Here is a 26,966-nt window from a genome sequence, read left to right on the forward strand (position 1 = left end):
AGCATAACTCCTGGGAATGTGAAGGCCAACAACAAATAGGAGATGGTGTCTTAGAAAGTTTAGTAAACAAAGAGAAGTTAAGTAACTTGCCCAAGTTGTCAAAGCTTGGAAATGTTTGGGCTGGAATTGAAACCTTGAGCTGCTTGACTCCAAAACCTAGACAGTCTTCACTCTACCATGTTGTCTAGGGGTCAGTATTTTAGCTCAGAAGGTACAAAGAGATGTCTTGGAAAGAAGTGCAAAATTGCAAAATTCCCCAAATGAGATTCTTTTTTTTAAAAAAAGAATTTATTTATTTGACAGAAAGAGAGAGAGAGAGAGAGAGAGATCTCACACAAGCAGGGGGAGTGGCAGGCAGAAAGAAGCAGACTCACCATTGAGAAGGGACTCCAATGCAGGGCTTGGTCCCAGGACTCTGGGATCATGACCTGAGCAGAGGGCAGACATTTAAATGACTAAGTCACCCAGGCACCGCCACCAAGTGAGATTCTAATAGGCCACATTGGGAAGAAGCAGCATGTCTCTGGAATAATTCCAATATTTACCTATTTATCTATTCTCCTTTTATTCCCTTTGACCTTTCTACCAACTTTGTTTCCATTCTGTTGTTGCCACCATCTCTCCAGGAAGTGGGGGCTGTACATCAAAAGAAGACAGCATTGTGGGCTGCCCTCATGGATGCCAGCTGACCTCAATGTCTCCCTTCCCCAAGTACTGTTCTCTAGGTCCTCCTTTCTAGAGAGGAAGGAATAGGATACAGTGCTGCAGTCAAAACCAAGCATTTTGTCTCCCCCTACTTCTGCCTCCTGACATATCAGCAGCTCTGTATAATGAAAATCTAAATCATTTGTGTGCACACATAGCAACTGTTTATTTTGCTTTTAGCTTTGAGGACTCAGTGGGGGTTCAATGCATTCAGAGGAGAGATCAACCCTGCGAGAGCCTAATCTCATAAGTAGACAAAATGAAAATTGAAGCTGAAAATACATATCTCCACATCTGAAAAAGAGGCCAGTAATAAATATCTTAAGCTCATGCTTTTAAACCAAGGGCATGGAGTGGAGATGAGTCCTTGAAAGGGTCCTGCTTCCTGTCTGCTAAGAAAATTTACTGGGCCTGGTAAGAGGTTGATAATGCATTCTAGAAATAGCGCACCTTTCCCTTCAAACCACCAAGGGGGATGCCTTCCATCTTTTACAAAACGCATTCACTATTTTCTTGAAACTTCCTCCCCCCTTCCCACCAACAGGCTGCCTTGGGACCAAATACCATCCTGAAGTTTCTCCACATTAGTATTTCTACCAAAAGTGAAAGCCAGACCAAAGAAAATGTGTTTATCACATATGAAGGGGCCAGGTCCTCCCTCTTTGTGCACCTTGTTTGACAATTCTTGAAGCCTGTGCTTCTCAGGAGCTTCCTCATGCCCTCATCTTCTCAGGGTTTCCCCTCATCTAGCAAAAACCCCATATGGTCACCAATTCTTGCAGAAACCAGAAACCCCTTACTCAGAGGTCAGAGTCTTTTCGTCTTCATTTCCTTTCCACCTCGGCAAGGCAGGATATCAGTGCCGGATCACAAGTAGCTGCAAGTGCATGGAGGCAGCTACTCCACTGGGACCAGGAATAATGAGGGACAAGATCACCTAAGACACATCTGAGTGACTTAACATTTGCAGTATACCAAGGGCCATCCCAGGTGGAGAAACTGTAACTCTACAGACATGAAGGCATGTGAATGGGGGCAGTTACTGTCAATCTGGCATTTTTTCCTGAAAGAAAGTCCTGCTAATGGGCTCTTATGAAATACTCAGTGGATTGTGAGCTTGTCTAGGTGAATAGCCTCCCTCCTGTCACCCCTCTCAGGAAGATCTCTGTGTTTCCAGGAGTCACCTGTGTACACAGGTAAGAAGCATGACTGCCACAGTCACTCACTTGAGTCATTTCTCCTTCCTCTCTGTTCAACAACAGCCAGAGGAGGCAGGCTTAGCTTTCAAGAGCCTACTCCAGGCCACAGTGGGGGTGGGGATGGGGAACAGGCTAGTCAGACATCTACACAATAACAAGGCCTGACAGCAAAGAAACCATACACAGACAGAAAGGAATTGAAATTCAAATTGAACAAGGGGCTGGATCCCTTTTAAGTAGAAGACCCTGAAGGCCTAGCTTCCTTACAGGAAAAAAAAAAATCCTTTTAAATCCTATCTCCTTTCTCTGGAAAAGGAGAGGAAACATTCCAACTAACTAGTACCTTATAAGAGGTGAAAGTCATTTAAAATGGTTCTTTGGAATTAACTCCTTCCTGATCAGTCTCCTCTCTAGGGTATAACTACTTCGCAGTGTGTTTGGGTGTCTGTGCCATGGAGGGCAACAAAGCAAAGGCTTCCTGGGGAGCACTGTGTAAGGGAATGACATTGTCAAGGGCCAAGTACACTCCCTGCACTGTTATTTTCCATTTACCCTTCACACGCCCCCCCCAGGTCTATTCTCTACCCTTCTCTGCCATGTTCTGTGCCAAAGCTGACCTCAGTGGACTGTAGCAACAGGCTTCCTTAGCAGCTGGCATCTGGCTGGGTCTGGATAATGGTGGACACTGACAGGAGATCAGAGTGGTAAGAGTGAGATATGTAGAGTTTATGCCCCCGTGTCCCTCCCAGATGTGTTGCATTTAAGCTGAGTCCACATTGTGCTACCTAAACCAAAGCTCTTATCAGCCAGCCCCGCTCTTGCACCTGTATAGCTCTTTCTGGGTTCCAATAACACAGTTTCTTCCCCTTACCCTTTCAGGCTTACAGGTGATAACAGCTCCCCACTGTTCATAGTATTTTTATGTCCCACAAGCACTGGCAGTTTCCTTTAATCCTGCACATACCACCACAAATGGCCCTTGCATTAAGCTCATCCCAGTTAAGTATACCTTACTGAGTATGCCATTTGTTTCTTACCAAAACCGTAGCTTAAAGACTTATAACACTTCCACAAATTCCATTCCACAGAATTCCAGGAGGTTCCCTATCCTAAGAAGACATATCACCTGATCTGTCTTTTCTAAGGAGAGTGGTTTGCCTTTTCTCAGATACTTGAGCTCTTATCCATATCTTGGGGTTTCCTAAATTAAAGTTGCATTACTTTGTCTATATAATAAAAATGAGGCTTGAACTGGTTCCATTTTTGTTTTATCTGTTCTTAGTCGTCTTCTTGGTCATCTTTCTTATACGTGCAAAACCAACTACAACAATGTTTCCCTTCCAATGAGGTGTGTTCAACTTGCCTTATCTTAAACACTTAATCTAGTTCCATGAGGAAGATAATTTTTTTAAAGATTTTATTTATGTATTTGACAGACAGAGATCACAAGTTGGCCAAGAGACAGGCAGAGAGAGAGGAGGAAGCAGGCTCCCCACCAAGCAGAGAACCCGAATGCGGGGCTCCATCCCAGGACCCTGAGATCATGAGTCAAAGGCAGAGGCTCAACCCACTGAGCCACCCAGGTGCCCCAAGGAAGATAGTTTTCGATGTGAATTTAATCATCAGTTCCTTATTACGTTATTCTTCTAGTATTCCTCAACTTGGTAATAAGAACCACCAGTATCCCAAAGTGGTCATCCCAAACTTTCACTTGCACCCTCACCTATATATATCCATTAGACTAAGTGCTATGGGACCTAACCTAATATAGCTTCTTTCAAATTCATCCACCTGCTCAAGCCCCACAGTTACTACCTTAGTCAGGACTGTATATTTTACTCTTGGGTTACTGAAATATCTCCAGTTTCTCCCTGCTCTCTTTCTCCTTACTGTCATCAAACTGATCTTTGAAAAAACACAAATATGTTCATATTGCTTCCCTTTCTGTGGTGCTCCTTTAGGATAAAATCCAAATTCTTTATCCTGGTCTAGAAAGCCTCATGGAATCTGGGTAGTATCTCCCTTTTCAGCTTCATTTTTTTGTCACCACCCATTTTACAACCCTGTTCATTGCTTTCATGATGATGCCATATTCTTTGATGTCTTCATGCCCCTGCTCCTTTTTCTACTACACTCTTGCTTTTGCTAACTGCCCCTATTCAGCTCTCAGACTTATCTTAAGCATCATCTTTTCTATAAAATTTTCTCATGAATCCCTTCACTCCAAGTTGGTTTAATAACATCTCTGCATGATCCTTTAGCCCCCTCTTCTTCACATACTAGCACTTAACACACTGGCCATTATTTATCTATATGTCTGTCAATGCCTACCACTCTCTCTTTTAGGGTGAGAAAGTGTTTCTTCTTCCTTCACCCACAGCAATTAGCACAGAATGCAGCATCTAGGAGTATACTCAAGAGATGTGTCCTGAATGAGTGACTAGATTAATGAATGAGCTCATGAATGAAATATATGCTTGAAGTCACTTACCTATGTAAGGTCAATATCAGGACCCTGACCCTTCTTGAAATGGCATGTAACTAATGAGGCCTGTTTTTGCCATTTCTTCCCTTCCATGTGGGGCTGTACCCAAACCACTCTGGAGTAATCAAGGATATAAAGAGATGAGTTGGTGTTTTGAGCCCTAGCTCTCCCTAATCCCTAAAGCTATAGTTATGGAACAATAGAGCTGGCCTGAATTAACTGGAGTGAGAGAGACAAATTTTGTTCCTGGGATATACCAGGTTCATCTACACCATTCATCAGACTTGAGCACAGATGAAATGGAGGCCAGCCCTAAAAATACATCCACCCGAGGTAACACCAAAGCTGTGTTCTTTCATGTCTAATTCACCCCAGATGGAGGGGAAAGAATTTGATGATCAGTCTCTGAAATAGGCAGAGAAACTTATATTATGTTAGGAATGACTATTGGAACAAAAGGCCACTGTGAATTTCCTAGTCAATAAAAATGAACTCTAATAGAAATTTTAATAAGGAGCCAGCAGAAATATCCTTGTCATCATCATTGTGAATTCATGTTTATTGAATGTACAACAAATGCTAGTCTCTGCTCCGAACATTGGATGAACATCATTTCTGTATCTATAAGGGACTAGGCAATACTTGCCACTAAATTATTGCCAGTCACCCAGCCAGAACACAAAATGAACTCTTATGAATATTCTAAAGCATAATAAGGAAGGGGTCTTAGACTACATGCAGTCATCCTTGATTAGTATTTTCCCCAATGGGAGTACTCCTCCCCACAAGCTTCCCCACAACTGGAAAGGAAGAGAAGCAGGAGAGAGTAGGAAGCGTCAAGGTACAGTCCAGAGAAAGTCACAAAAAATTGAGCAGTGGCACTCCATAGATGTTTGGATATGGCAGTAAAAACCAGGGGGAGAGCCATATGCATGGAGTGGTAGGAACCAGCCCTGTTCATCTCCTGGTCCTTCCCTGCACATGTGTTCTTACACAACCTTTAAGTGATAGACAGGATCTGTAGAACTCTAAAGATCTGCTTGATCATGAAGTTACCTTCCAGGTGAGGTTTTCTCCTTATTTTGCACAAAGGAACACTTTGGGACTTGAGGGCTAGTGGGTACTCACCAGTTAGGCAAACATTTGAGAGAATCATTGTTCTTGATTAATTTTGTAAATAAGCACTGACCCACTGGCTTAAGGGAAAGTGAAAATGAGTGACTGGTGATTTAAAAAGCATGCAAACATGAGGCTACACTACTAGCAGGTGGTTAGCAAGTGGCCCAGTCTTAGTGCCTCTTCTCAAGGCCATCTTCCTTTCTTTTTCCCACCCTCTCCAATCTTCTGCCAAACCTCAGGATTTGAGGCAATGGTCAAGCTCCATGGCATAAGAATTGGTGTTCCTCATGATGCTTTCTGCCAACATGACAGGCTTGGGGTTTCTTCCAGCAAAGCAAGAGAGCCAGGTGCAGATCAACATGGCTGCAGCTGCTCCACCTCCAGCACAGTAATAGGCCCAGCCAAGCCGACAGGTACCTGTAGAAATAGGGACAGAGACATGAGGGTTGGGTTGTCTTCTCATACATTCTCCTTGGGGTATTAGAGTTAATGTGAGAATATGAAACAGTGAGTGCAACTGGGCCTCCTGTTTCCCTCTTTCCTCTTTTGCTGATGGTTGGTATTTGCTTTACCAAGAAGTTATAGAATTTTATTCTGTTACAGTAGGAATCTGGAGGTGGTGTGGGTGGTAGCAGTGATGGTGCCATAATGAAACTGATGACAAGAACAATTTGATCAAGTGTCAAGAATTATGCTAAACTCCTGAGACATACATCTCATTGACCATTACAGTAACTATATGAGAAATGCACTCTTATTATCTCTGTTTTATATAAGATGAGGTAACTGAGGCACAGATTAAGTTAATTGTGAAAAATCAGAGAGCTAGACAGCAATAGAGTCAGAATATAAACTCTGGTTAATCTTGACTCTAAAGCTTTACCTTTTTCACAACATCGATGTACAGCCGTGCACAGTCTATTTCCAAAGAATTGTATTCTTCACCATCAGGAGATTTGACAGGCACAAAAATAAATAAAAATCCATTGCCCCTTGTTACATGCCTCTTTCAGTATCCTACCCTTTCAGTATCCACGGAAGAAATATATTAGAATCAAGGTCAAGCTTGTAAAGCAGTAGTTTCAATTTAAAGGGTAATAGGGAAGGTCACCGGCTCAAAAACATCCACTCCACCACCTGCCTTTCTATCAGAGGTAGATTCTGTCCTTTGAGGTATTTATGTTTTCTCAGAGAATTTTCCCTCAGAAAATGTCAATGCCCAAAGAAAGGAGAGCTATTAATTTATAAGGGAATAGAGTAACAACTAATTGTTAAAATAAAGTGCCTAAGGAAACAAGACGCCAGAAACTGGAGAAGATGCAGTGATAGAAAATTGTAGAAGGGCCCTGAGAAAAGAGGTAGACAGTGACCTTCATCTACCTCACAGTCCTACAGAAAGCTAGTCCTGACCATTGTCAGTTATCTGGAGATGTCAAGACTGATGTTGATAACTTACTTTTTTAAAAGATTTTATTTATTTATTTGACAGAGAGAGAGGGATCACAAGTATGCAGAGAGACAGGCAGAAAGAGAGCAGGAAAGCAGGCTCCCCGCTGAGCAGAGAGCCCCAGGCAGGGCTGGATCCCTGGACCCTGAGATCATGACCTGAGCTGAAGCCAGAGGCTTAACTCACTGAGCCACCCAGGTGCCCCGATAACTTACTTTTTAATAACCAATTGCTTTTGTTCACATGGTGCTTTAATTTTCCTTCTTTTAATTGACTATTTGGCACGTCACATAAAGAATATAGCATGGCCTCAAGCTAGGCTCTTCACTCTTCCATTCAGGCCAGCCTAATTTATCCCAAATTTCTCACCTCAGAAATAGTGTTCCTACCACCACCAAGGTATTATCCATAATGTCTCTCCTGCCAGAAACAGCTTCTTCCCTCTTATTCATCAATTCATATCTTCCTCAGAACACTATCCAGGACTTCCAGGAAACTTTTCCAGATTAATCCCAGTGGGCTCAAGTCACCTCAACCAAGTAGCCCTCTAGGAGTTTATCTATATCCCTTACATGGGTGTACCTGTTGGATAAAATGTTGGGAGGAAACTTTGCATATGACATATTTTTCATCTGCCCTTTACCCACTTCTAGACTGTTGACTCGACAGTGCAGATGTATTTGTTTTTTTCTTGATAATATCTCCTAAGCTCTATTAGCAGTGAGTGCTTACTGTGCATGTGTTAGCCTAACAATACTCCAAATATGGGTACACTTGCATTTTTAATCCTCAACATACAAATCTATGGCTTAAATTTTTATTAAAGTTATGAAACCAGCTGTAGTATTATTCTATTTGTTTCTGGAATGTGCTACAGTTCTTCCCATCATAAGACCTATGCCTACTTTCTTGCTTAAATTGCTTACTGCATATGTACATGTACACAAATACTTCCCACCATTCTCTTTGCCTAGTCAGTTTTCAGTCATTCTTCAAAGCTGAGCCCAATCATTAATAACTGACCTCCTAAGTCAGATTCCTTCATCAAAGGTTCTTGTTAGTACTGTGTATACTTCCTTCTGTACTTGAATCCCTTATCCCCTGCCATGACAATGTCAAAGTTTAGTTCTTCAGAAGAGACAGTATTTTACCAATAGATGGAGGCAGTCATATAACTCTTGAAATCCCATGGTCCCACCCAAAATTATACTGAGAGCCAAACTATAGTAGATATGGAAACAATGCAATCCTTAGAGTGAATTTGAAAGTGAACCCTTCTTAGAGAAAATAATTCAACTATCCACAAAGTGGCCTCAACATGAACAATAATGGTGGGCCTCTTGAAAAGGTAAACTGAAGAATACCATACTGAGGTAATCAGCCAATAAATTTGTACCCTCTGTCTACCTTGTCACACCTCCTTTTAAACATACACACATACTTATTCACTAAAAAAAGGGAATTTTATATAATGCTTTCAGTTTCACAAGGTGAAAACTCTACATATGGGCAAACCTTCAACTTCCACCATCCTCAGGAAGAAGGTTGAAGGTTGTATTTTACCCAGTTCACAGATATGAATGTGATGCTTAGTTCATAGCCCTAGGAACTCTCTCAGAAGCAGAGAGGTAGAGGCAGGGATCCAGACCAAATCTCTTTACTCTCAAAGTGGTACTCTGTCCTCTCTACTGGTTTCCTCACCATCCCAAAAGCCATTTTTTCCTCTTAGAGGACCCTTGACCTATAAACCCTAAAGAGGGGGTTCCTAAGTTAATTAGTAATACATTTACCTGAGCTTCTCCCATAGCCCTCCTAACCAAAATCTCCTGTGCTCACATGGTAGAGTAGAAGGAGCCAGCCCTGGAGTGGACCCACTGTCAGGCAATTTCCTTTTCTCTGGCATGCTCCCAGTCTAATCTAGACAAGGTATCAGAAGTCTCACTCTGTTTCTTCAGTTACTTGTCAAGTCATCCCCCTATTAGAGTAACAGGGATATTTTTATTAGATACATGCAACCTAGGACCAGGGAAAGACTTGTTTCTGTAAATGAAAGGAATAAATGTATAGCATGCCATTACCCCAAAGCCCCAGGCAGGAAGAAAGCTGACAGAGTGGGTAGCTCCAGAGTGAAGAGCTGGCTAGAAGGGCTTCAATCCATCTTATTGAAGTCTTGTCAGAACTAGGTATCACAGAGTTAGGAGCCAGCACCAAAATGCTTCCATGACCATACCAAATGCAATCAGTTTCTTCTCACAGAGACTCCTATTAGTCCACTGAACAGCACCTAAGCTCCAGGCTACTGCCACAGAGGCAGCCAAGGAGAAATGGAGGAAACATATCTTCTATCCAACCCTTCCCCACAACCCTACCTGTTATTTGCTTGAGGGAATAGAGAGGTTATATCAGTAGCATTGCAAAAGGGTAGAACAAAGCAAAATTTTCCAGAACTATGTCTTCAAGTTGAAAGGAACTGTCAGTATTCACATACTCCACAGAAAGCGTGGACACTGGTCTGATGGCCTACAGAGGAATTTGTGTTTCCCATGGAAAGGTACAAAATAGAGAACAGTGATAATGAGATACCACACTTTACCTCCAGTCACCTTTTAGTGAAGTCCCATGGACCATCACCAATCCCTAAGTCCTACTCCCTAAAGCACTGTTTATTATTCTATTCATGTAACAAATATTTTATTAAGTACCTACCATGTGCCAGATATTTTGAATACACCATCTCATTCAATTCTCACAACAGTTAATTTTCATTAACAGCTGAGAAAACAGAATCTCAGAAAGAGAAGTCACTCTGTTGACTTACAAGTGTCAGAATTCAGATGTGAATGCCAAGACTGAAAGTCCATGGTCATCTATTTCAGCCATGCTAGTAGAGTGGAGCCAAGGATACAAGTTACTATGGTCCAAGACTTATGGGAAAGTATGCCTTCAACTGATCACTTCAGCTCTCTGGGTCTCAGTTTCCTTTTCTATAAGTGAAGGGAATTTTTCTGGACAGATTTTTTAAAAAGATTTATTTATTTACTTGAGAGAGAATGAGGAGAGAGAGAGAGAGAGAGAGAGAGAGAGAGAGAGAATGCAGAGGGAGAGGTAGAAGCAAACTCCACACTGAGCAGGGAGTCCAATGTGGGGCTCAATCCCAGGGTCCTGAGATCGTGACCTGAGCCAAAAGCAAATGTCTAACTGACTGAGCCACCCAAGTGCCCCACTGCTGGACAGATTTTTAAAAGCCCCTTCCAACTCAAAATTTCCATTCTACTATGAACATGATAAATGCCTTAAGAGCATGGAAATACTACAGGAACATCTAGGAAAAGAATTATTTGTATCTGAGAGAATTTAGGCTTGGTGTAGTGTTTTATAGAGAAGAAAGCATTTCAGCTTGACTTTAGCAGTGGGAAGTGGGCATTCTATGCAGTTGGAGTGGTTGGTGTGACCAAAGTTATGTAAGCGAGAAAGCTGACAACACATTTCAAAAACAGTACCCCATTCAGAGTTGCTTCAGAAAAGGAGCTGTAGTTGGCAAATGATAAGCTGAATATAGACCAGGAGGACTTGTTAAATCTGGCATCTTTCCCACAAACAATGGGGAACGATGGAAATTTTCTGACCAGAGGATGAAATGATAGAACAATGTTCCTCAGCCTTGGCACTAAAGATATTTTGGGCCAAAAATCTTTGTTGTATGGGAGTGAGGGGAGGTGGAGGGGGAGGTTTGTCTTGTGCATTGTAACACACTGGCCTCTACCTACTAGATGCCTGCACCTTATCCCTCCTTCCTGAGTGTGGAAACTGAAAATATTGACAGATATTGTCAAGTATCCATGAGGGTGGGAGTGGAGTGGCTTGCTTCCCATTAGGAAAGACTGAGCTAGAGGTAGAGTTTGGGAAGGTTAGCATGAAAGGGATTGGAAACAGTTGTATACTGTAGGAAGAGACCAGTTAACCAGAAGACAAGGATGCTAGTACACATCCAACAATACATAATCCAAAAATACATAATGCTAGAGAACAAAAAAAAAATCTGGCCAAAAAGGTCAGTATTTTTGAGGTTAGGAAACCTTCATCTAGGCAAACACCAGATATTTACAGTTTGAATTACCTCCAAAATGAATCTTGATAACTGAACAATTAGGCCAACGGAAAAGAATCTTTTTCTTAAAGAACAGCTGTGCATGGTTTCCTATTGACTTGGGAAGCTGACTGGAACTGAGACAGGGTCAGCTTTGAGCATTCTAGTATGCTTGCCCAGGGATGCTGGGGAAGGTCAAGGAGAGAGATCTCACAAGATATTCAGGATAAAGTACTGATTCCCTGAGAATCAGGATATAGGAGTCTTTGAAGAAATCTCTTAACCCCACAGGACTTCAGCTATCTCACCTTTAAAATGGGAGAAAGTAGTTAAGTATCTGTCTAAAGACAAAGCAATAAAGACCAGATGTGTTCTTGAGGTCCCTTTCAGAAATAACCAGGCTCAATTCTGCCTCACCTTTCAGACTGACTGAACCAGTTCTGAGCCTCCATGCTAGAATTGTTCTCATGTCCTCAGAAAATAATTCAGTGAGCTAACATCACAGCTGGGGATTGTCTCTACATACATGCATAGGTATCTGTGAAGAGAAAGACTGGGCAGTAGGATAAGGGGAGAAAAGAGGTCCTAACTACAAATTAGCTTTATGCAAAAATTTCTAGAGGAGCCCTAAGAGAAGCTTATTCCTTTTTGTGCTCTTCTGTATAATTTCTAACACTCTATCTGTGAGTCATTCTATTCCAGTGCTGAATTTGCTGTGACAAGATCCCTCATAAAAGTTATTAAATCATCACTCAGCAGTGGGCCTGACATTTAAATCAAGACATGTTGCTTTTATTCCAAGTTGCAAATCAAAATGGTTTGGAGCTTGACTCTATTTTCTTTGATTCAGCATTAAGTTATATTATTACATCTCCGCTGTTTAGAGAACAAATTGTCACTGGCTGCTACTTAAATTGACCCCCCCTCCATAGAGCACCAGCCTTATGTCCTTAGGGATATGGTGTCTGGCCATCTGTAAATGGATCATTATGAACTACTGGAAGGCATAAGCCACAGGCTGATGTTTTTGGTGGGGTCTAGTACTGGTGTGGGCATCAGGATTGGGAATCATAGTAGGGAAGAGTCTAACAGAGATGCTCTCTTTGCAGAATGCCAGCTTAGAAGCCAACAATGCTAGAGAACTAATCCAAAGAAAGAATTCCTGCTTAGAGAAAGAGGGATAAGGCATAAAGAGAGTAAACCCACTTTGGAAGACAGTTTGACAATTTCTTATAAGACTAAAGATACATATACCATATGATCCAGCAATCATGCTCTTTAGTATTTACTCAAAGGAGTTGAAAACTTAGGTCCACACAAAAACCTACATAGTGATGTTTATATCAACTTTATTCATAATTGCCAAAACTTGGAATCAACCAAGATATCCTTCAATAGGTGTATGGATAAATTAACCATAGTACAACCAGACAATGGAATATTATTAAACACTAAAAAGAAGTGAGCTATCAAGCCATGAAAAACATGGAGAAAATTTAAATATATATTACTAAGTGAAAAGCCAATCTGAAAAGGCTGCATATTATAGGATTCTGACTATATGACATCTGAAAAAGGAAAAAAAAAACTATGGAGAGGATAAAAGAATCAATGGTTGCCATGAGTTGGTAGGTTTGGGAAGGGATGAATAGGCAGGGCATGGAGGTTGGTAGAGCAGTGAAAATACTCTGCATGATAGTATGATGGTGGATACATGTCAATATATATTTGTGTAAATGTATAGAAGTTACAACGCAAGGGAACAATATTGTCATCAGTTTTATCATCTAACAAAATAATATATTTATCATCTAATATACTCCAATATCCAGGGAACTTGAGAGATACTGCTCTAGTCTTAGAGGCATAATAAAGGGGAAAATGACTCCAAGGATGGAGGAGGACCTGCAGTGGGAAGCAGCATATTGCCCTCAAACTCTCCTTCCAGAGTAGATAGAATAGATATGCAGAGATGTCCATCTAGGATCCACCTGGGGGACCTTCCCAGCCTTTGTCATATCAGACCAGGCTGCCTGCACTTGCCCTGCAGAGCAATCACCTCAGCTACAGAGAGATACCTAAGTTCCTTTAGAATTCTATGAAAGGAAAGGGGAAGATCTAGAGAGAGATCAAAGAAAAGAGTCTAAAAGAGAGTCAATGGGGGTAGGTAGAAGAAAAAAAGAAAGGCAGGTGGAGTTCATTTAGAAAACATTAGTATAAGATTAGAACACCGGAGAACCTATTACATAAGGACTGAGTGGAGAGGCTGAGGTCTTCAACAGACCTCTTCCTAATAAAGGTGGGGTTTTTCCATAGTAGACCCAGCTCAGGAAAATCAGCTGCTCTTCCCATCACTGCAGCACCATCTAAGCTTATGAAACCAGGACTGCAACCCACCTCCCAAACTGCTGTTTGGTGTGTATGGTGGGGGGAAGTATAGGGTTGCTATTTGCTTATTCAACATATTTTTGCCATGGGGACCTGCATTTTGTGTTAAGCAGGCAGCAAGAGTTTGGAAGAAGCTGGTGGTCCCATCTGTTCAGAGAGATACTGCTAACTATAGGGTCTCCATAGGTAGCAGCATAAAAATATTTTCAATGCAGCCAAGCTAAATGAGGAGAGAACTTTCTCTGCTAGGTCCAGCACAGATGAATAATTGTAAAAAATAAAGCAAAGCCAATGAATTCAAGGGCAATTGCAAAACACCCTATCTATCTCCTACCCCACTATAGCCCCCAACAAAAAGATAGCCAAAGCCATGAGGACAGCTTTCTTCTCACTCTCCAGGCTGGGCATGAATTTCAACAGCAGCCTGGATTGGAGGCCCAGAACCTATTAAAGATTCCATAAGCCTGTTAGGCTCCCTTGCCAGATAAAAAGGCAAAACAAAAAATCCTTTGGAAATGTAATTCAGTTTAGGTAAACGTGTTTTTTGTTAGTAGCCACTATTTCTAGCCACTTCCTAGAAAGTCAAGGTAGCACTCAGTAAAGAATCAAATCCTCATGGTGACAGAGATGCCCTGATAGGGTTGAATTTTTTTTTTCTCATACACTTCTGCCAAAAAAATTGAGTCCTTCCATTGAAATCTTTCCTGATACAAGTAAGCATTTGCTTCTGACCCATCCTTGTATGTTACCAACCAGTCTTTCCTACTTATGTTATTTCCTGCATAGCTATCCTGAGTTTAACTACTCTGATCATCTTTTTCTTCAGTGGGTAATAAAAGGGAGTAATTAAGTCTCAGGTCAGCTTAGATTGTGCTTCTGTGTCTTTCTCAAGATTGGCCCCCACCTACCCCTGAATAAACCTTCATGTCACTCTGTGTTGTTCTTTATATAGCCCATCAGACTAGACTTGAAGAAACATTTCAGAAGAGCTTTGGGAATTGCTGTAGACTGAATGTTCATGTCCCCCAAAACTCATGTTAACTTCTAACATGCAATGTATTGGTATTTGGAGGTGGAGCTTTTAAGAGACGACTGGGTCACAAGCCTTGATAAATGGGAGTAGTGCCCTTATAAAAGGGACCCCAATGAGCTCCCTTACCCCCTTCTTCCATGTGAGGACACAGTGAGAAGACTGACAAATATGAATCAGGAAGAAAAAATTCACCAGACACTAAATCTGCTGCCGCCCTGATCTTGGACTTCTTAGCCTCCAGAACTCTGAGAAATATAGTTCTGTTTTTTGTAAGCCATCCTGTCTTGAGCATCTTTCACAGCTGTACAAACAGACTAAGATAGGTACTCTCCCCAAAGGACTAGTCAAAAACCAAGTACTGGACCAGCCTGACTCAGCATGAGCTCTGTAAGATACTTGGCCTCTAAGAAATTGGCCCCTGTCCTCTAGCATCTGCTTGATAGATTTCTGATTGCATCCACTTGAACTTTTTCAGCTAATAAAGGCACTGTGGTAAGCTTTTTAAATATGTTGTTCTTGCATAGGTAAGATCAACAAGCTAGACTGGGTGAAAGGGAGCCAGAGACTGAAATGGAACAAGTAAACAGACTATTAGTGTGACAGGTGCTATGACATAGAGCAATAGGACGATATAGATGTGGGGCATCAAGTGCAAATGAAAGAGGGCAGGGAGTTTTCAAGAAAAAGTAGGGAGTTAACTAGCTGAGGAAGGGGAGAAGGGTATTCCTAACTATGGGAAGAACACATGCAAGGTTGTAAAGGTTTGAAAGAACATGGTATTTCAGTGTGGCTGGGCAGGAGGAGGAACTTGAGTGCTGATGGAAGTGATGGCCAAGGTCCCTGCAGGCTATGCTTAAGGAATTTTTTTCCTGCAGGCAATGGGGAACTATTGTTAAAGAATGGGAATGACGTCAGATTTGCATTTTTGAAATATCACTTTAGCCACAGAATGAAAGACATACCAAGAGAATGGCGTGCAGTATCTTCAAGAATATAGAGAGAGTCATGGGTTGTTTTCTATAATATAGATGAAAATTGAGGCTAAGAGAAAGAAGGAAGGTTCTAGAGTTCTCATGTGCCTTAGCAGTATTGCAGCATTTATTCCTCCTGATGACTGATATCATTATGATTTGGGATTGATATTATTATGGTTGTATTTGATAAATAGACATATATAAAATGTCTCCTCAAAGCTTCTTGAAGACTATGTTCTTGAATTCTTTTAAAATTATGTAGGGTCTCATTCGATATCTCATATACAGTAAGTGTCCATCATATGCTTACTGATTGACTGTTACATACTTATTTTTTTTTCTGATGGGACTAAGTGGCTTTATTGGGGAAATCCAGGATTACAATGGATTTAAGAATTGGCATTGAGGCCCTTCTTCTTGCCAAAAGTGGGCAGGAACCATGGACTTTACCTCCAAGCATGAGGCTGGCTACTTCTGGGACGATCAGAGCCTCCACTCTACGCTGACCCAGGATAGCCTCATCCTCTAGGGCTGTGCCTGCCAGGATCAAGACTTGATCTTCTACAGTGATGCCCTCCAGCAAAACTGAACAGTAGCCACTGCAGCCTCTACCCCGAAGACGGAGTCCAGAAAGAGGAAGGAGCAATGGTACACACATCCTCACCACCCGCAGCAAGCCACATCACTGCTCTACTGTTATGTACTTTTGACAGAATCTTCAAACACTTATGAATGCTAGAATGCCAGAATAGGAAAGCCGACAAAGCTCGGGACTCAGAAGCAAGTGCTCCCTCATTCTAGCCATTGACTTAGCCCCATACCTGCAAGGTTAGGTTTGAACATCAGCTATTTCTATCCATGCTCAATTGGCCAATAGATATAGACCCTAAAGTCTCTCCTTGGGCCCAGTATCTCTGGGTAACAACCAATGCCACAAATAATACCATCGAACATGTGTATAACACTTTACAATTCACAAGGCACTTTTCCTATTCATTATTTCATTTAATCCTCTTGTATTTGTTTTATTTATTCATCAAGTCCCAGGTAGAGGCAGGAATGTCATTAGAGAGAAAGCCATGGAGCAGACAGATAAGTATTTGATCAAGTTTGCCACTTAGCCAGAGAGTAGAATCCAGCTCAGGCCCATACGTGCTCAAGAAATCATGTGGTACACAAACAAGGTCCTAAGTAAGAATGACAGAGAATGCTATTTGCAACCATGACCTGTCATTTACAAACTGAACCTACGGGCAAGTCATTTAACATTTCTGAGTTTCAACTCTCCCATGGGTACAATGGAAGTGACACCATAGAGCAGTGGTGAAGGTCAAATGATATGACACATATAAAGCACTCAGCACAGCACCCAAAATGATCAGTACTCTGGGCCCATTCTCCTCTCAGCTAAACACTTTTCAGCTAATCCACTAGTTTCCACAAATGAGCCATGAGAGACTATAGGCTATGAAAAACAATCTGAGGGTTTTGAAGGGGCGGGGGTGGGAGGTTGGGGGAGCCAGGTGGTGGGCATTAGAGAGGGCACGGATTGCATGGAGCACTGGGTGCGGTGCATAAACAATGAATTCTGTTATGCTGAAAAGAAATTTGAAAAAAATGTCTGGAGAAAGCTTTAGCATACAGATTTCTAGTCCCTGCTAGAGATACATAGAACTGTGATTTCTGGGGAGAGGGCCCAGATGATTGCAATGCACAGTCCAGTGGGGAATCACCTGAATGAGACCATATCATTAGTTCAAACTCATCCAGCCTTTAGATGAAAAGTCAAACTTGAATTAAGAACCTATAAGGAGAGGGGCCCTGGGTGGCTCAGTTGGTTAAGTGACCAGCTATTGGTTTCAGCTCAGGTTGTGGTCCTGAGCCCACATAGGACTCTGCACTCATTGTGGAATCTGTTTAGGATTCTCTTCCCTCTGCCCCTGCCTTCTATGCTCTCTCTCTCTCTCTCTCTCAAATAAATAAATAAATAAATCTTTCTTTTTTATAGTTTTTTTAAAATAATTTTTTATTATGTTATGTTAGTCAACCTACAGTACATCATTAGTTTTTGATGTAGTGTTCCATGATTCATTGTTTGCATATAACAGCCAGTGATCCATGCAATATGTGCCCTCCTTAATACCCATCACGGGGCTCACCCATCCCCCACCCCCCTCCTCTAAAACCCTCAGTTTGATTCCCAGAGTCCATAGTCTCTCATGGTTTGTCTCCCCCTTTGATTCTCCACCCCCCTTCACTTTTCCTTTCCTTCTCCTAATGTCCTCCATACTATTCCTTATGTTACACAAATAAGTGAAACCATATGATAATTGTCTTTCTCTGCTTGACTTATTTCACTTAGCATTATCAATGTAAATTTTAAATATTTCCATTGTATCAGTCAGGATAATTTTTTTGAAATCTATTTTTTAATTTAATTTTACTTTTTCAGTGTTCCAAGATTCATTGCTTATGCACCACACCCAGTGCTCCATGCAATACATGCCCTCCTTAATACCCACCACCAGGCTCACCCATCACCCCCTCCCTTCCAAAACCCTCAGTTTTTTTTTCTCAGAGTCCACAATCTTTCGTGGTTCATCTCCTTCTCCAATTTTCCCCAATTCACTTTTCCTTTCCTTTTCCTAATGACCTCCATGTTACTCTTTATGCCTCACAAGTAAGTGAAACCAAATGATAATTGACTTTCTCTGTTTGACTTGTTTCACTTAACATAATCTCCAGCTTCACTCATGTTGATGCCAATGTTGGGTATTCATGTTTTCTGATCACTGAGTAATATTCCATCGTATATGTGGACAACATCTTATTCATCTGTCTGTTGAAGGGCATTTCAGCTCTTTCCATAGTTTGGCTATTGTGGACATTGCTGTTATGAACCTTGGGGTGCATATGGCCCTTCTTTTCACTACATATGTGTCTTTGGGGTAAATACACAGTAATGCAATTGCTGGGTCATAGGGTAGCTCTATTTTTAACTTTTTGAGGAAACTCCACACTGTTTTCCAAGGTGGCTGTACCAGCTTGTGTTCCCACCAACAGTGTAAGAGGGTTCCCCTTTCTCCACAGCCTCTCCAACATTTGTTGTTTCTTGCCTTGTCAATTTTTGCCATTCTAACTGGTGTAAGGTGGTATCTCAAGGAGGTTTTGATTTGAATTTCCCTGATGGTTAATGATGTTTTAACATTTTTTCGTGTGTCTGTTAGCCATTTGTATGTCTTCTTTGGAGAAGTGTCTGTTCATGTCTTCTGCCCATTTTTTGACATCATTAACTCTTTTGCATGTGTTGAGTTTGAGGAGTTCTTTAGAGATCTTGGATATCAGCCCTTTATCTGTAGTGTCATTTGCAAATATCTTCTCCTTTGCCTTTGTAGATGTGTTTTGAAAGAAGATACTGTATTCAACGCTGCTGTGGTTGATGTTGAAAGGTTACTGCCTACGTTCTCCTCTGGGATTTTGATAGATTCCTGTCTCACATTGAGGTCTTTCATCCATTTAGAGTTTATCTTTGTGTATGGTGTAAGAGAATGATCGACTTTCATTCTTCTGTATATAGCTGCCCAATTTTTCCAGCACCATTTATTAAAGAGACTGTCTTTCTTCCACTGGATATTTTTTCCTACTTTGTCAAAGATTATTTGACCATAGAGTTGAGGGGTCCATATTTGGGCTCTCTATTCTCTTCCATTGGTCTATGTGTCTGTTTCTGTGCTAGTAACATGCCGTCTTGGTGATCACAGCTTTGTAATATACCTTGAAATCAGGCAACCTGATGCCCCAGCTTTGCTTTTTATTTTTCAACATTTCCTTGGTGATTCAGGGTCTTTTCTGGTTTCATACAAATTTTAGGATTGTTTGTTCCAGCACTTTGAAAATGCCATTGGTATTTTGGTTGAGATAGCATTGAAAGTATAGATTGCTCTGGGCAGCATAGACATTTTAACAATGTTAATTAAAAAAAAAAAGAACCTACAGTCAACTTGATGCAATGCTATGGGCTTTCTCTTGAAAGATACATTGTAGGCAATTTCTCCCAACTCACCTGGGTGAGACTCAGTAAAGATGATTTTAAAAAGTCATGCATCATAGCAGATGTACATATAGGTTAACCCCTAATATGTGATTCTAACTTTGCCAGAGAACTGCCCTGAGGGTGTGCAAGAACTGTCCCTGGTTTTCCTCTTGGTTCTTGCCTTTGAAATCTATTTCACTTATTAAATAACATGGGTCAGTCTAACCTATAAAAACAGCAATAATAATAATGACAGTTTTTATGACATTTATTCAGTTCAGGCCCTGTACGAAGTTTTAAATATGTCACTTCATTCCATCCTCACAAGACTAGGGTGAAATGGGTACCATGGTACTAACACCCCTATTTAAAATGGGTTTCTGTTTTTCAACAAAAATTTAGGATACTGTCTCATCCAGAGTAGCCAAGGAAAGACACTCACTAAAAGTGAGGGGGATAAAGAAGACTTTTATTGAGGTTTATAGAAGGAAATTTGAGTGGAGGATACAGAAGTAGGAGATGAAGCAAGAGGATCAGAGGCGGGACAGAAAGTAGCAGAGGAACAGAATGAATTCACCTGACTTTACCGCCATCTGGTGGTGGTCTGGTGGACAGACAATCAGCTCACTGTTTCAGTCACAGTGACAGAGACAGAGAGCCTGCTAGACCCTCTGCAAGTCCCTAAGTGGGGGAAATACGGTCAAGTAAAACAGAGAACCTGCCCTTTGCGGTCTTTTCTAGGTCCTCTGGAGTCACCATCCTGGAAGTCACCTTAAGGATTGACTATTCCAGGAGTAAACACCCTTTTTCTCAGGCAGGCTATTTTCAGGAAAGGCAGAAATGTTTATAAGCACCATCATTTTTTTTTTCTATCAAAATGAAACTAGCTTAGCATCCCATGGGATGTATAGAGTCTCATTACTTGAAGTTCTTGACTATTTTTAATAGAGGATGGTCAGTGAGAAAACTGGCACTGAAGTTTAGTCATTAAAATGATAGGAGGAATCAGTAGATACGCTTTCTCAACTTCTACTCCTTAAACCTGTAGGGCATTGTTTTCATAAATCACATTCACATGCACTTCGTCATTTCATGGCCATAACAATCCCTAAGCGTAGATAAAATCATCCTCACTGTAGTTGCTGGGAGATAGGCTTAAAAAAGTGAAATGTATATGAGAAATCTGAAGGAGCCAAAGTGGTCCAAAATAGAGAGCAAATGGTGGTTACCAGGAGATGGAGGCAGGTGGGGAGATAGGACAGATGTTGTTTAAAGGTACAAACGTGCAATAGGTAGTCAATAAGCCCTAGGGGCCTAATGCAAAGTACAGTGAGTATAGACAGTAATATTGTATTATAATCGTTAAACTTGCTAAGAGACTAGAACTTAATTATTCCAAACACTACAAAGAAATAATGATGTAATATGATAAAGGTGCTAATAATTATTATAATGGCAATCACATTACAATATAGAACTGTATCATTTTAACATGTTGTATACCTTAAATTACACAATGTTATAGGCCAAATATATTTCAGTAAAAACCACAAATATATAAGGATCTGAAATGACTTGGCCATCTTACACAGTAAGACGGCAACAGAGCCACCTTGCGATTTGTTCATTCTACTCAGTGCAACATTTAGAGAGTGCCAAGCATGTGCCAGGAACCAAGGATATGCTGTTGAATTACGTTGCACCCTGACTCACTCACTGTTTCCCTCCTGCCTTTTCCAGCTTAGCTATCCCAGCTTCTCTGGATGGGAACTCCTCTTTGTGTGAGCCAGGAGGACAACTGAAAAATCTTAAGCAACACCTGAGCCATGAGTTTTCCAGAAAGACAGTCTCCCCAGGACATTCTAGCTGTTGGTGCCCAACAAATGAGTTGCTTTTCCCAATCCCCTGGGTCAATCCCTGGCCCTCACTCCCATGGGTGAATGATACTAAAAGCCTCCTCTCCTCTAGGATGGCTGCCTTATACTTAAGGTTTATCTTTCTGGGGTTTTTTAAATTTTTTAAATTTTTATTTGTTTACTTGAGAAGGAGAGAGAAATAGAGACTGCGTATGAGTGGGACAGGGAGGGGCAGAGGAAGTGGGAAAAGCAGACTCCCAGCTGAGCAGGGAGTCCCATAACTTTGGGTTCAATCCCAGGACCCTGCGATCATGACCTGCGCTAAAGGCAGACATTTAACCAACTGAGCCACCCAGTCACCCGTACCCTTCTGGTTTTTTAAGAATACAGTAGATAAATATGAGATTTAGTCAAAGACCTCAGGTAACATCAGGGATCTAGGTAGGTATCTGGGGCCTCCATTGCTCATCAGTCTAGTTCAATGCTCTGTCTGCTATAACAGGGAAACCAAATCTCAGGGTGGGAAAGTGACATGCCCAAGCAAATTTCAGAAAATTAAAACACAGCTGTCCTGATACCCAGGCCAAAACTGTTTCTACCACACTCTGCTGCCCCTCTGTGGACATGAGAATATATTAAGCTGCTTCTCGTGAGCACAAGAAAACACACGGTCCACAAAGAAGGAAACTGATAGAGAGGAAAGGTAACAGGAAATGCCTGGAAACTGAACCCATTAAAGTCCAAACCCCGAGTCACTGTAAAAGGCTTTGAACTGGCAAGAATGAGAGGAAATGATGAGAGAGCAAAGGAAATGGGCCTTTGAGAGAGGAAACACAAAAAGCACACACAAGGCCTTTGGGTAGCCTCTGTTGCAGGCCTTTGTCAGATGGAATGAGTTTCTCTGTCCTTCCCAGAAGCCAAACCTGGGGCATCCTCCCTAACTAAGGAGGCTCTTGAGAACTGGGCTGACTACCTACTAACACAGGTGACATTTAGTGCAGCCTATTGTGCTAAATGCTTTGTATGCATGTATTACTTCCTTTAATTTTCTCAATAACCTTACAGGGAAAACTATTTTTTCAATCCCTATTAAGGGAGACACAGTGAGGTTAAGCAGCATGCCCCAAGATGCTCAACCAGTAAGTGGCCAGGGCTCAGATTTCTACTGCTAACCTGTGTTTTTAAGCCATCATGCAATAAATAATGGCTCCTTGCTGTAATAGGTCCTTTTTCTGAAAACTACTGAAAAGTGCTGGGAACATTTCCATTTCAACAATTGGTATTATTATAATGACAATGATGATACTGGAACTGGACAACAACTGTTGACAGGTAACTGTATATCAAACACTGTACTACGTGTTTTGCATGTGTGATCTCATTTAATCCTTACAGCAACCCCAGGAGGTAGCAATAAGCTCCCACATGCTGAAAACTGGCCCAAGGTCACAGAGCTAAGGATGCAGCTGTGCTAAAGCCCACTCTTAACACTAGGCGATCTTCCCTTGGGTTTCTACCATGGTTCCCACTGCTTTGATGCCAATTAGAGGCTTGATGAAGGACAACTAGGAGGTGGAGTGAAATGCATTAATTTACTGTTGGACTCAGGATTCATTTATGAGGGATCAAGTTGTTGAAATCTCTATTTGATGGCCAGAGTTTAATTAACAACCATAAAAACACCTTTCTCAGCTTAAATCTTTCATTTACGTAATCAAATTAAAGTGTGGGAAAGTTTGCACTTAACAGGACTGTTGCTAGGAGACTTTGTCTGACTTTCCCCTTATTACTGATTGAATTATTCATTCAACAAACAGGTATGGGATTGCCATTGAGCAGCACCTACAATATGCCTGAGAGTCAGGAAGCTAGTTCCAAGTCCCTTATTGTGGGCCTTGAAAAAGTCACCTACCCCTATTAGTCTCACTAACTATAAATAGCCCCAGTGATTAATCTGCAAGGTCCCGCCTATTGTAGGTTTCAGTGCAAGCTCCTGATTAGTGTTTGGGGTTTTTCCCCCCTGTTTTATATACCTGATTGTAATTTCTTATTTAATTTTTATTGAGATATAATTGACATATAATATTATATTCATTTCAAGCATACTACATAATGATTCAATATTTGCATATATTGTGAAATAATCATCAAAATAACCCTAGTTAACATCCATAACCATATATATTTATAATATTTTTATGAAAACATTTTAAATCTACTCAGCAGCTTTCAAATATGTAATACACTATTATTAATTATAGTCACCATGCTGTACATTATATCCCCAAGATTTACTAATTTTATAATTGGAAATTTGAGCTTTTTGACCCTCTTCATCTATTTCATCCACCCCCTGTCTCTGGTAATAACCAGTCAGTTCTCTGCATCCATGACTTTGGTGGGTTGTTAGGTTGGTTGGTTGGTTTGGTTAGCTTTATAGGTCATAGAGTATTTGTCTTTATCTGACTTATTTCACAGAGCAGAATATCCTCAAGGTCCATCCATGTTGTTGAAAATATCAAGGTTTTTTTTATGCTTGAGTAATATTCCATTGTGTACATATTCCACATTTTTTTTAATCCATTCATCCATTAATGAATACATAGTTTGCTTCTGCGTCTTGGTTACTGTAAATACTGCTGCAATCAATAGGGAAGTGAATATATCTTTTTGAGATAGTGTTTTCGTTGTCTTCAGATAAATACCAAGTAATGAAATTCCTGAATCATACAGCTTTTAATTTTTTGAGGAACTTCCACAGTGTTTTACATAGTGCACTCCCACCAACAAAAGTACAGGAGTTCCCTTTTTGCCACATCCTCACCAACACTTGTTACTTGTTGTCTTTGTGATAGTATCCATTCTAACAAGTGTGAGGTGATGTCTCGTTGTGATTTTGATTTGCATTTCCCTGGTGATTGGTGGTATTGAGCACCTTTTCATGTACTTGTTGATCATCTGTATGTCTTCTTTGAAAAAAATGCCTCTTTAGATCCTCTGCCCATTTTTTAAATTGGATTGTTTTGGGGGGGCCTGCTATTGAGTTGTATATGTTCTTTATATACTTTGGAGATTAACCCTTTACCAAATATATGATTTGCATGTACTTTTTCCAATTTGGTAGTTTGCCTTTGCATTTTGTTGTTGGTTTTCTTTGCTGTGCAGAAGCTTTTAGTTTTACACAGACCCACTTGTTTATTTTTGCTTGTGTTGCCTTTGCTTTTGGTGTCAAATTCAAAAAGTGATTGGCAAGACCTATGTAAAGGAGCTACTTCCATACTTCCTATGTTTTCTTCTAGGAGTTGTTTGGTTTCAGGCCTTATGTTTAAGTCTTTAATCCATTTTGAGTAAATTTTTGTGTATGGTATAAGATAGTGGTCCAGCCTCATTCTTTTGCATACGATTATTCAGTTTTCTCAACACCATTTATTGAAAAGACTTTCCTTTTCCTATTGTATATTCTCGGTTCCTTTGTCATAGATTAATTGACATATTTTTTAAAAGATTTTATTTACTTATTTGGCAGAGAGAAAGATCACAAACAGGCAGAGAGGCAGGCAGAGAGAGAGAGAGAGAGAGAGGGAAACAGGTGCCCTGCTGAGCAGAGATCCCAATGAGGGTCTCAATCCCAGGACCCTGAGATCATGACCTGAGCCGAAGGCAGAGGCTTTAACCCACTGAGCCACCCAGGTGCCCCCAAATTAATTGACATATTTGTGTGGGTTTATTTCTGAGCTCTCTAGTCTGTTCTATTATTCCACTTGCCTGCTTTTATGTCAATACCATACTGTTTTGACTACTATAGACTTACATTATAATTTGAAATCAGGACACAAGATACTTTCAGGTTTGTTCTTTCTCAGGACTGTTTTGACTATTCAGGGGTCTCTTACGGTTTCTTACAAGTTGATTTCTTCTTTAAATGGTAAAAAAGAAAAAAAGCAGTCAATTCCTTAAACGGCTCAACTAAAGACTCTCCTGGGTCAGAGCCAGGTGTGTTTCCAGGGTGTTAGAGCAGGCACTGAGGGAGGATAGGGACAGCAGTCTGCAAGACGTGAGAGAAGAGCCTAGAAACAGGAGAGGCAGTGGAAGGAAGGTGGTCACGTAACCAAAACAACCTGCGTTGGCTCCTTGGTGAGTCAGAAACTGCACTAGGTTGAGTTGTTGCACAAAGTAAACTTTATTTGCAGCAAATAAGGAGGTTACGGGGAGTAGCTTTCAAAGCCATGAGTCCCCAAACAAGGGTGGATGGGTTCCTTTTATTTAGGGTGAGGATGAATATTTAGATAGGGAAGCCTTGTTATTGTATGTAGAGACAGGCATAAGGTCACAAATGTGCCTTAAGGAACCATGCCTACACATATATTGAGTGTTATGTAAATGAGGCTGAGTCTCCACCTTGGGTGGAGATTTTAGCATTATAATAAAGGTAGTCAATCTCTCATTCTAGAGGTCAAGCCATGGTCCATCTGTGCAGATGCGAGTCAGGGGCTATTTTAAAACTGGTCTCGATGGTTGGGGTGGCTGGAGATCTTTTCAGGGCAGCCACTATTGCTCGAGGCACAGTTTCACTTCCCACTTGCCTGAGTTAAGAGAGAAGCTGGAAAGCAGAGCCCAAGGAAAATGCGGGACAAAGGTCTGTGAATACAAGCAGGTAGGCAGTAAAGGCAAGGTGTTGGGGTCTTGCTGGTGATAGTCAAACTTTTGGGGCGCCAGAGTATGAGGATTCCTTTTACAGTTGTGCTTTTTTCTGGAGAGCACCCTCTGTTCTTTTATTCTTCTTTCTTGCCCCACCCAATCTCTTTCTTTCAAGAAGAGCGACTAAGATACTTAGTACAGTAGGGAGTAGATATGCTAGAAAACCAGAGTGGCCCTGGAAGATTGTATATGATCTAAGAGCATATGAAACAAGAATTTTGTATATCTTTCTCCTATGACCAAGTTTAGCAAAACAGTGTAGGTGTCTTTATTAATGCAAGTCAAATCTAGAGGCACTTTATAATTTCCTACACATGTCCATTCCACTTACAATCTCTTCCAGAATCCCATCAGGTTTAGCTGCCCCCTTCTGTATTTGTACCCTGGTTATACTAAAAGATCAACAGGGGACTTAGACTGAGGGTGGAAGTGAAGGAAGCAAGATGTAAAACTCAGTACTTTCCATGATGTTTCAGACATTTGTTCAGAAACAATAGAGATAAATTTTATCTTGAGGAGAATTCACAAATGACTTGACACACACCCTCACCAATGGAGAGGGGGAAAAGTCATTGTAATTACACACAGAATGGTGAATTAGGAGATAAGCACCAATCACAGTTCTGCCTTTCACTTGATCTACGACCTTACACAAATCACTTTACCTATTCCTACCTTCAGGTTTCCTCATTATAAAATGGGCATATTACCATCTGCTATCCATGCACTTTTGAAAATCAGATTAAATAATACTCATGAGAACATGTTGTAAATGTGATCCTTTGATAGAAGGTATAGCCCTTACCTTAGAATTAAGTGCTACTGATAACAGTAGTTTTGTAAGCTAGCCTGAAAACAACTATGTCGCATTAAAAGTATTTAGCTTCTTGATATCTTCAGTGGGGCTTATCTGGGTGATAGGCCATTGGGTATGAAGGAATT

At 41.0% G+C, this 26,966-nt stretch overlaps 1 protein-coding gene across 2 annotated transcripts in view; it reads right to left on the reverse strand.

The window, feature by feature from the left end:
• Window positions 1-4,945: 4,945 nt before the first annotated feature.
• LHFPL1 (LHFPL tetraspan subfamily member 1) overlaps window positions 4,946-26,966 on the reverse strand; it is a 99,387-nt gene continuing 77,366 nt past the window's right edge. For both annotated transcript variants that reach the window (XM_032331692.1, XM_032331691.1), the window contains one exon: window positions 4,946-5,925. In XM_032331692.1, the coding sequence (XP_032187583.1) occupies window positions 5,744-5,925 (182 nt within the window). In that variant the 3' untranslated portion in view covers window positions 4,946-5,743. The remainder of the gene's footprint in view (window positions 5,926-26,966) is intronic.

Source organism: Mustela erminea, chromosome X, assembly GCF_009829155.1.
Source record: "Mustela erminea isolate mMusErm1 chromosome X, mMusErm1.Pri, whole genome shotgun sequence".
In the NCBI taxonomy this organism is placed as follows: Eukaryota; Metazoa; Chordata; class Mammalia; order Carnivora; family Mustelidae; genus Mustela; species Mustela erminea.